The following is a 10,000-nucleotide window of genomic DNA, read 5'->3' as shown; positions in this document are numbered from 1 at the left end:
GTTAGAATTTTGACAAGTATTGGACTGAATCTGTAGATTGTTTTTCATAGGACACACACACACAGCTTTAAAAATACAGCTTTTTAAAACTGATTTAAGGACTTGAAAGTATGAGTGGTTTTATAACTGTTAATGAAATTTAACCAGATTCCTCAAACATAGGAAACAGAAAACTTGGCTAGTTTTATGTAAGTTCTTTTAAGCCTTTAAGAAACAGATAACTGTAATGATTGGTATTAACTGTCAACTGAACACCTAAGAGACAAGGTTCCAGCCCCACCTTGAGGGACTGTCTAGGATAAGGCTGGCCTCTGGGATTGTCTCTGGGGGATTGTGTTATGATTATGTTAATGGACATGGAAAGACCCACCCACTGTGGATGGCACTGTGGATAGGCCAGGGATCCTGGACTGAGAGTGGAAAGGTGAGCATGCATGCACTGGTTCATGTGCTCTGCTCTTGACTGGATGTGATGTGCCCAACCACTTCATATCCATCACCTTGACTCCCCACAGCAATGGACTGTCACCTAGAATTGTGAGTCAGATAAAACATTTCTCCTTTAAGTTGCTTTTGTCATGGTATCCAGCAACAAGAGACTTAACTAGGATAATAATCTGATTCTATTTTGTGTTTTACAAAAAAGATACATGTAGAGAGAGGTTAAGGCAGCAGGTCAGAATAGGAACTTGGTGACAGGAAGTGAAGCAAAGACCATGGAGAAACACTGCTTACTGGCTTGTTCCCCATGGCTTGAACACTGGTTTCTTCTACAACTCAGGACCACCTGCCCAGGGTTGTACCCCTGAGGGGGCTGAGCCCACCTTCATCAGTCATTAATGAAGAAAATGCCCCCCCAGAGACCTAGAAGCAATCTGATGGAAGGATTTTCTCAGCTGAGGTTCCTCTTCCCAGATAACTTTAGTTTGTATCACCATGTATACGCACACACACACACGCACATACATACACACACACACACACACACACACACACACACACACACAGCAGGACATGGGGCTTGATCCTGGAAATCAAGCTCAAGCCCTAATGCTTTACAGGAAGCACTTTACCCAGTGAGCCATCTTCCCCAGACCCCCAAGAGAAAAAAATATTTTACTGTGTTTGCCACAGGAATGAATGCAGATAAATTAATAAAGAAAAATGGATAATATGCCACACAGACTAAAGTAACACATGTTCAATCATCTCATCAATGTGAATCCACCTGAATTTTTTTTTAACTCTCTCTACAAAATGATGGCATCCGAAATGTCACATGTATCACAGTTAATTTCCAGCATAGACTATAAAACTCAAGGCTATCAAAGAGGAGAGCACAGGCTGACCTTTTCAGGATGCCGTTGGCCTGAGAGAGAGTAATGTAGATTCCCAATTTTCTCACGGCAGCAACTACTTCTGAAGCATCTATTACGCCTTTAAAGAGTGAAAACACCAAGTTAAGAATCTGAAACAAATGACAAATGAAGATGACAAAGCAAAATACACTTAGAATGTGACCATACTGGGTTGAAAAGTCTACGTTTGGTGGGTCTTTATTCCCAAATTTATGACTCAAAACCTAAAAACTCTGAAATGTTGACACCAAGTTTACATTTGGTAGTGAAGTCTCTTTAAACTGGAACAAGAACCATTTTACCTAGTTATTTGTCCAAGTGTGAACAAAAATGCTTAGGAATGGCTAATGGTACAGACATACTTGAAATATTACAAATCACAGGCACACTGCATTTTTATAAACTCCAAATTCTAAATTTCAAACAACATCTGTCCCCAAAAACTATAGACTATAACACATTTAGCTATTGTACCTATTTGAAAAGAGCTGAAAAAGTTAGTGCTGAAAACCTGATTCAGGGGCACAAGAATAAAGGACTCTGTATATAAAGTAAAAGATCCAACATCCTTATACAACCAAGCTCTTTTAACAGAAACATATACTATATTAAATAGCAAATATATATACATATATATTTTTCTCACTTGTTGAATAGGTCTTAAGTCCAATAAGAGAGCTGTTGGTTTTCACCAAGGTATGTGTGTCATATATGTATGTATTATATGTATGTGTATGCATGTAGGTGCTGTGGTGGTTTGAATATGCTTGGCCCATAGGAAGTGGCACTATTAGGAGGTGTGGCCTTGTTGGAGGAAGTGTGTCACTGTAGGTATAGGCTTTGAGGTCCTATGCTTAAGGTCCATCCAGGGCAGAAGCAGGTCTCCTCCCGGCTGCCTTCAGAACAAGATGGAGAATTCTCATCTCCTTCTCTTGAACCCTGTCTGAACCTGTAAGCCAGCCCCAACTAAATGTCTTCTTTTATAAGAGTTATCTTGGTCATGGTGTCTCTTCACAACAATGAAACCCTAAGGAATATGCCTTCTATGTAGTTCACTTTCACATTGCTCAATGTTATGAAGGGAAAATTAAAAATTCCATATTCTCCTCAAACTCTAAAACACAACTGTAACACGTTTTCCAAAATTAAAAAAAAAATCAGATTCTTTTTACTTTTATCATATATTTTTCTATTTTTTAATTTTAATGATTTATTTATTCTTATTTTTATATGAACTGGTGTCTTGCCTGAATATTTGTCTGTGTAAGGGTGTCAGACCTTCTGAAACTGGAGTTATAGGCTGTTGAGAGCTACCATATGGATGCTTGGTGTTGAACCTGGGTCCTTTGCTAGAGCAACCAGTGCTCTAAACCTCTGAGCCATTTGTTGAGTCCCCTCTTTTTCTACTTTTTATGATTGTAATATAAGTATATCATTTTACCCTTCCTTTTCCTCCCTCAACCCCTTCTATACACTTCCTCTTCTCTCAACTACATGGCCTCTTTTTAATTGTGGTGAAGTATTGAGTATGTGTTTACTTATTTATATTTATATGTGTTATTAAATATATAAATACAACCTGAGAAGTCCATGAAACACTACTTGTATGTGCATGTTTTAAGACTAACCATTTGGTACTGGATAACCAATTGGTATGCTCTTCCCTGGGGAAGACTATTTATCTAGGCCTCAGATTCCTTAGATGTCTGTCCCTCCTTGTCTAAGGTTGAGGTTCTTTGAGCTTTTTTCCCCCTCCTTCCACATTAGTATGTCTACTGGTCTTATCCTTGCTCAGGTCTTGCTTAGGCAGCCATGCTGGTGAGACTTCATAGGTATAGCTTTCTGCCCTCTCTCCAATAGTGTGACCCCTGAATCTTAGGTGCAGGAGTTGTGTTGCAGATGTTATCAGTTGCGACTTGGCTCCACAGCTCTGCGTGTGATATTCTGTAATGGTCTCCATCTGCTGCAAAGAGAAATTTCCTTAATGAGGAGTAAAGACTACACTTATCTGTGAGTATAAGGACAAATATTTAGAATATAACTAGGGAGTATGCTAGTTAGTAAAGTCACAGTTGTAGGTTTTCTCCAGAATCCATGGCTTCGCCAGTCTTTGGCAGTTGGCTAGGTTTCCAGTGCCAATCATGATTTCTCTCTTGTTAAGCAGGTCTTATGTCCAATAAGAGAGTTATTGGTTACAACCAAGGTATGTGTACCACTATTGTTACCTTAGGGTTAGGGTGCCATGCTGGTCATTGTTGCAGTTCATAGGTATATCCAAGTGCCACAGTGTGTATGTGGAAGTCAAAAGACAAGTTTCAAGAATCAGTTCTATTCTTTCACTGTAGGATCAGGGATCAACTCAAGTTGTCAGACTTGCAGAGCAAGCACTTTTCCCCATTTAGCCATTTTACCAGCCCTGATAGTTCTTGAATGTGTGTGTGTGTGTGTGTGTGTGTGTGTGTTCTTTATATCAACTTTAGCGTCTCCTGACTTAAAAATACATCAAAATGTTACTATAAATTTAGTCATATTTTTCATTTCCATAAACCAATGGAAATTATGTATGAGAAACTATGTACATGTGAGGTATTAGTCCATCAACAAAGACTTTTTTTTCATACAGAGTCACATTTTTTATGACTAGGTGTTCCAAGCTCCAGACAAGGGAGTGTACTAGCCTATGAACCAAAGTTTCTTCAAATGATAGCTATTTAACAAATGCTCATCTGTTAAGTTCAATAATTTTCAAATTGTCAATCTGCTATGTAAATCACTATCTCTGCTGGGGTTATTGTTGCTGTGATGAAGCACTGTGATCGAAAGTAACTTGGGGAGGAAAAGATTTATTTCACTCACAGTTCCATGTCACACAGTTCACCATCAAGAGCAGTGAGGGCAGGAACTCAAGCAGAGCAGGAACCTGGAGTCAAGAGCTGATGCACAGGCCATAAAGAAATGGTTTTTGCTGACTTGTTCCTCATGGTTTGTTCAGCCTCCTTTCTTATGGAACCCAAGATCACCAGTCCAGGGATGGCACCACCCACCATGGGCTGGATCCTTCCCCATCAATCACTAACTAAGAAAATACCCTACAAGCCTGATTACAGCCCCATCCCATAGATGCATGCTCTCAGTTGACTCTAGCTTGTGTCAACTTGACATACTACCCAGCACAATTGCTATAGTAAATGTTAATCTAGTTCAAAGGTTGATAACCCCCCCCCAAGGAGTTGGCAATTTTGTATGAAAGTATTCATATTTTTGAAATGTTTTGTATTAGGAACTCCAGTAGTACAGTTAGCACTTGCTACTTCTATAAAAGTATATTACATTGTGCTAAATGTATGTTACCTGAAGGGTTATAAGCAGAGTAAAAATGAAGCATTGTAAAGAACACAACTCAGCCCATAACAAGTGCAGTAGTCTCTTTCTCACCTTCAACTACCCTGGTCAGACTCTACACAAAGGGAATGACTATGACATGAGCAGTAACAGGGACTGAGATGGCAACACAGAGCAGGCAGCTCAATCAAGGCAGCACCTTTGATGGGTTGCCAGGGCCTGAGCTCTGCACTCTGCATGGTGGGTAGTATCCCTGATGATAATTATACCTACTGCTACAACTGAGTTACTCAAAGCAACGAAGCCAGTAGAAGGCAAATGGTAATGCTTCTAGAATGAATATTTCTGAAGGCCAAGGCTGAGGTATAATATTCCAGCCTGACTTGTCAAGACCTAGTATGGTACTAATATATCAACTTGGGAACTTCTCCGTGATGTGAAACTTATTTGTCTCAGGAGCATTTTTCTACTACCAGGGTATATTAACAGATACATTACTTAAGGTTCTATAAAAGAACAAAACTGATGGGATGAACATATATTACAAAAGGATCTATTACATTGGTTTACAAAATACGTGCTTGTGGCAGAACCTTCCCCTGATGAATAAAGATTTCAGGGAACCAATCACTGGGCAAGGAGTAGGTGGGACTTCTGGGTTGGAGAGGGGAAGAGTGGAAGGAAGAGAGAAATAGGGGTTTTTGGACGGGAGACAAGTGGAGGCCAAAATGTAACTAACAAGAGGTCCCCTGTTTAGATGGCGGATCCACTAGGATTTGCCACCAGAGAAATTATATTTAGTATAGCTTACAAAATTAGGATGCTAGTTGCTGTGCCCAGCACTTGAGTTACCTGTTGATTCTGAATTGTTTGTATGGTGTTTCCCTTCATGGGGCAACTCAACTGGGTTCCAGAGAGAGGTTCTTAGGTGGGTGTGCAAGAAGTGCACCCCAAAAGGCCACGGGAATTTGGAAGCATGGAGGTGGCATGGCAGTGACCCACCAGTGGGAACTTCATGAGCTGGGTGGAGAGATTTCAGAGCTCAGAGTTAGAAAGTCTCCACAAGAGAGAACAGACTGCTAATGCACTGCCAGCTTAGCATGGATTGCTTTTTTAATATTTCACGCTACATGGGTGGGCGGACAAACAGGTTGTCTGTATGCTGGAAAGGCTGAAAACTTCAGAGCTGCTTAGTCTATGAGGCTGAATAGCGCATCAGCCCCATCTTAGAGTCAAAGGCCTTGATGATTCCTGCAGACTCTGGTCTTCAGTTCAGTTTTGAAGGCTGTCTTACTTTTCTGTTGCTGTAATAAAACACTCTGTCCACAGCAACTTACCAAAGAAAGTGTTTAATAAGGCTGAGGCCTTCAGAGGGTTAGAGTCCATGATGGTAGAGCAAGGGAACAGCTGAGAGATCACAAGTAAGAGGCAGAGAGCACACTGAGAATGAGGCTTCAAGTCTTTTGAAACCTCAAGCCCATAACCACTGACACACTTTCTCCAACCAGGCCACACCTCCAAATCTTTCCCAAACACTTTTACCAACTGGGGACCAAGCATTTACACATATGAACCTTATAGGGGCCATTTGCATTCAAACCACCACAAAGGCCAAAGAAGTTAGCTTCCAGTGTCAGCAAAGGACGGCAGCAGCAGTAGCAGTGACAAGAGTAAAAGTTAGCAGGCAAAACCAGAACTTTTTACCTCAGACCTCTATTTAACTGGAACATTGCCAAATAATGCTGTCCACGCTAAGGGAGTGTCTCCCTACCCCAATCTGTATACTCACACACCGACCCACCCCACACACCACACACCCATCCCCCTACCCCACCCTCAGTTAATCCTTCCAAAAAGTACCCTCACAGACTTGCCCAGAGGCAAGTATCTCTTAGTAGACTACAAATTGATTCAAGTTGATAACCAAGATTAATCAGTACAACAGGGATAATAGAGACATTGTACGTAGAGGAATTTTAATCCAGCAACACCGCTGCTCTGGCAAGAGATCAGGACCACTGTCCAAAAATCATCTCTCTCTGTCAGCCAGCTGCTTCAAGCTCTGCCACTGTGAGTTCCCCACTGGATGGGCTGCTCCTTTGAACCACGAATCACTATAAGCCTTTTATCCCTTCCGTTGCTTTGGTCTGTTCTCTTTTCTTTGACGGTTTCTTATATGCATATAATACACTTTAGTAACTTTAACACCTCATTATACCCGCTCTAATCCCCCATCTCCCAGTGAAACCTTTCTCTTCCCCAAAACTTCCTCTGCTATTTCCATGTCTTTTTAATTGGGGTTTTTGTGAGACTGTGAGCAGGAGGTTATTTTCTGGAGCATGGCAGCTTGTCAGGAATTACTTAAAACAGTGACACTTTCCCTTTGCCACCATTAACTGCTCATAGTCCATCCCTAAAGGAGGGGTGGGGCCTCATGATGAAAGGTTAGCAGGCTCAGTCAAATGCAGCTCTTGTGCAGGTAACCACAGCGACGGTGAGTTCAGGAGTGTAACGGTAAGGTCATCCTACACATCTCGACATCCTCAGCTTTTCTGTTCTTTCTGCCTATCTCTTCCACAATGAGTCCTGGAACGGGTAATAGAGAGGACGTACAAACAGCCAAGCATTACACCAGCCTTTATTCTTGGCAAGTCAACCAGTTAGGAGTCTACATTAACCACTGCCCACTGCAATAAGAAAAGCCTCTCTGACAAAGGCAGAGGGCAGCATTTGGCTATAAACGTGTATTTAGAAAGCAGGGTGACCACTTGTTGTCCTAGGAAAACCATAATGGGTTCCCCGAGAGACCCTCTGATCTCTGGGACACCAGCTCTCGAGCAGATTTATAGTAGCAGACATGGTTCTCCCCTTTGCAGCAGGCCTAAAATCTAACTAGGAAGCAGTTAACCCTGTTACACTCATGATACCGTTGGGCTGGACGTATGTTGCCTGACCAGTCTTTACTGTAGATCTCACAGGTCACAGCCGAGTTGGCTTTTCTCCCCAGAAGCCTGCAGCACACTTTCCTATACCATGAAAGCTAGCCAGGAGAAGGGATGTTTTCAGGTCAGTACCAGCTTGATTTCTCCATGTTCTGTGACCAAAAAGTGGGGTGTCTTCAGCAATACTCTTACCATCCATTTCTAGTAAATAACAGCAATGGCAGTAGCTCAGATTTGGGGGTGGGTAGGCTTCATGGCCTCGCCTTGTCAAAGAGCTTCATCATGGCAATGAGGAAAGGAACTAAGAGCAGAATTCTAAGCAATTTTTACTTTCTTTCAGAAGTTTGTCTGCATTAACTAAAGTTCCTGGAATAAGTATATTTTCAAAGTCATCAAGACTGTTATTTTGAGGGGGGGGGGAGGTGGGATGTCAGGCACATGTGCCACAGGACACTTGTGAAGGTCCAAGGGTAACTTTCAAGAGTGGCTCTCTCCTTGTACTGTCACATTAGTTCCAGAGATCAACTCAGACTGCCTGGCCTGTGGGGAAGTACTTCCACCCACAAAGCCATGCTGCCGGCCCACAAATGTTGCTTTTTAAACTCCCACACCAAATTTTCTATTTATTACAAAAAAAAAAAAATTAGAAGGACGATCCAATACACAAGGCTTTAAATTCAGAGGACATAACATTCTGCAAGACTGATTTTATTAAAAATATAATATATCAGATGTGGTGGTACATGCCTTAAATTCCAGCATTCAAGAAGCAGATGCAGATGGATCTTTTTAAGTTTGAGGCCAGACTGGTCTAGATAGTGAGTTCCAGGCTACACAGTGAGACTCTATCTCCAAAAGTAGATAATTAAAATTTAAAGAGGGGCTAGAGCAGTGGTTCTCAACCTGTGGGTCACAACCCCTCTGGGACTCAAATGACCCTTTCACAGGGATCACCTGAGACCACTGAAAAACACAGACATTTACATTGAGATTCACAACTAGCAAAATTACTGCTATGAAGTAGCAATGAAAATAATTTTATGTTTGGGGGTCACCACAATATGAGAAACTGTATCAGGGGGTTGCAGCATTAGGAAGGTTGAGAATGCTGGCCTTGTTGTAGCCCTGCATTCAGGGAGTGTTGGTGAGATGATTCAGTGGTTAAGAGTACTGGCTGCTCCTCTAAAGGAGCCAGAATTCCCGCACCCTTGTGGCAGCTTATAACTGTCTATAAATCCAGTCCTGGGGAATCCAATGACCTCTTCTGGCTCCCATGATCACCTGCAACACATGTGATGCACAGACATACAATTCAAGCAAAACACTCATTATATATGTATATATATGTACACACACACACACACACACACACACACACACACACACATATTGAATGCACCAGACGTGATGGTGTATACCTTTTATCCCAGTACTCAGCAAGCAGAGGCAGGGAGATCTCTGTGAGTTTGAGGACAGCTTGGTCTACAAAGCAAGTTCCAGGCCAGCCAGGGCTACAAAGTGTGATTTGCAACATCAAGAACTTCCTACAAAAGTGAAGGAACTAATCGCAACAATTATATGTAAAGCCATTATATAATGCTAGCCCTGGCACATTTCACTCATAATTATGGTTTCCATAGCTGCCCAGTACATAGGCTTTAGTCATTAGTGCAAGCCTAAGTCTCAAAGCAGACAAACCACACACACACACACACACACACACACACACACACATACACACACATACACACACGCACACACACATACACACACATGCACATGCACACATATACACACACATACACACACACACGCGCGCACACACGCACACACATACACACACATGCACATGCACACATATACACACACATACACACACACGCGCGCGCACACACACAATTTAGGGAAATTATAATACATATTGCTGCCTAGTTTTTTGTCAATTTAACACGAGCCAGAGTCATCTGAGAAAAAAAGAAAACAAAAAAAAAACCTCAGTTAAGAAAATGCCCCCACCATATATGCCTATAGACAAGCCTGTGGGACATTTTCTTGATTAATTATTGATGTGGAAGGGATGAGCCTGCTGTAGACAGCACCATCCATGGACAATCTTGGAGTGTATAAGAAAGCAAACTGACCAAGCCAGAGGAACAAGCCAGTAAATAGTGCTCTTCTATGGCATCTGCTTCAGTTCCTGCCCAGACTGCCTCAGCGAGCGACTGTTACCTAAAAGCTGAATAAGAAATAAACTCTTTGCTCCCTGCCTCAGCGAGTGGCTGCTACCTAAAAGCTGGATAAGAAATAAATTCTTTGCTCCCTGCCTCAGCAAGCGGCTGCTACCTAAAAGCTGAATAA

The 10,000-nt window shown here is 41.9% G+C and overlaps 1 protein-coding gene across 7 annotated transcripts in view; it reads right to left on the bottom strand.

Annotated features, from left to right (window-relative positions):
• The window catches only part of LOC116093650 (calcium-binding mitochondrial carrier protein SCaMC-1-like), a 52,524-nt gene that overhangs the window by 35,209 nt on the left and 7,315 nt on the right, over window positions 1-10,000 (bottom strand). For all 7 annotated transcript variants that reach the window (XR_004119777.1, XM_031375222.1, XM_031375221.1 and 4 more), the window contains exon 3: window positions 1,350-1,437. Coding sequence is in view for 6 of the 7 variants with exons in the window: in XM_031375222.1 (XP_031231082.1) it covers window positions 1,350-1,437 (88 nt within the window). In the remaining variant the exon portion in view is untranslated. The remainder of the gene's footprint in view (window positions 1-1,349; window positions 1,438-10,000) is intronic.

Source organism: Mastomys coucha, unplaced genomic scaffold (assembly GCF_008632895.1).
Source record: "Mastomys coucha isolate ucsf_1 unplaced genomic scaffold, UCSF_Mcou_1 pScaffold16, whole genome shotgun sequence".
Taxonomy (NCBI): domain Eukaryota; kingdom Metazoa; phylum Chordata; class Mammalia; order Rodentia; family Muridae; genus Mastomys; species Mastomys coucha.
Note: the sequence above shows the minus strand (reverse complement) of the source record. Positions and strands in the feature narration are given on the sequence as shown.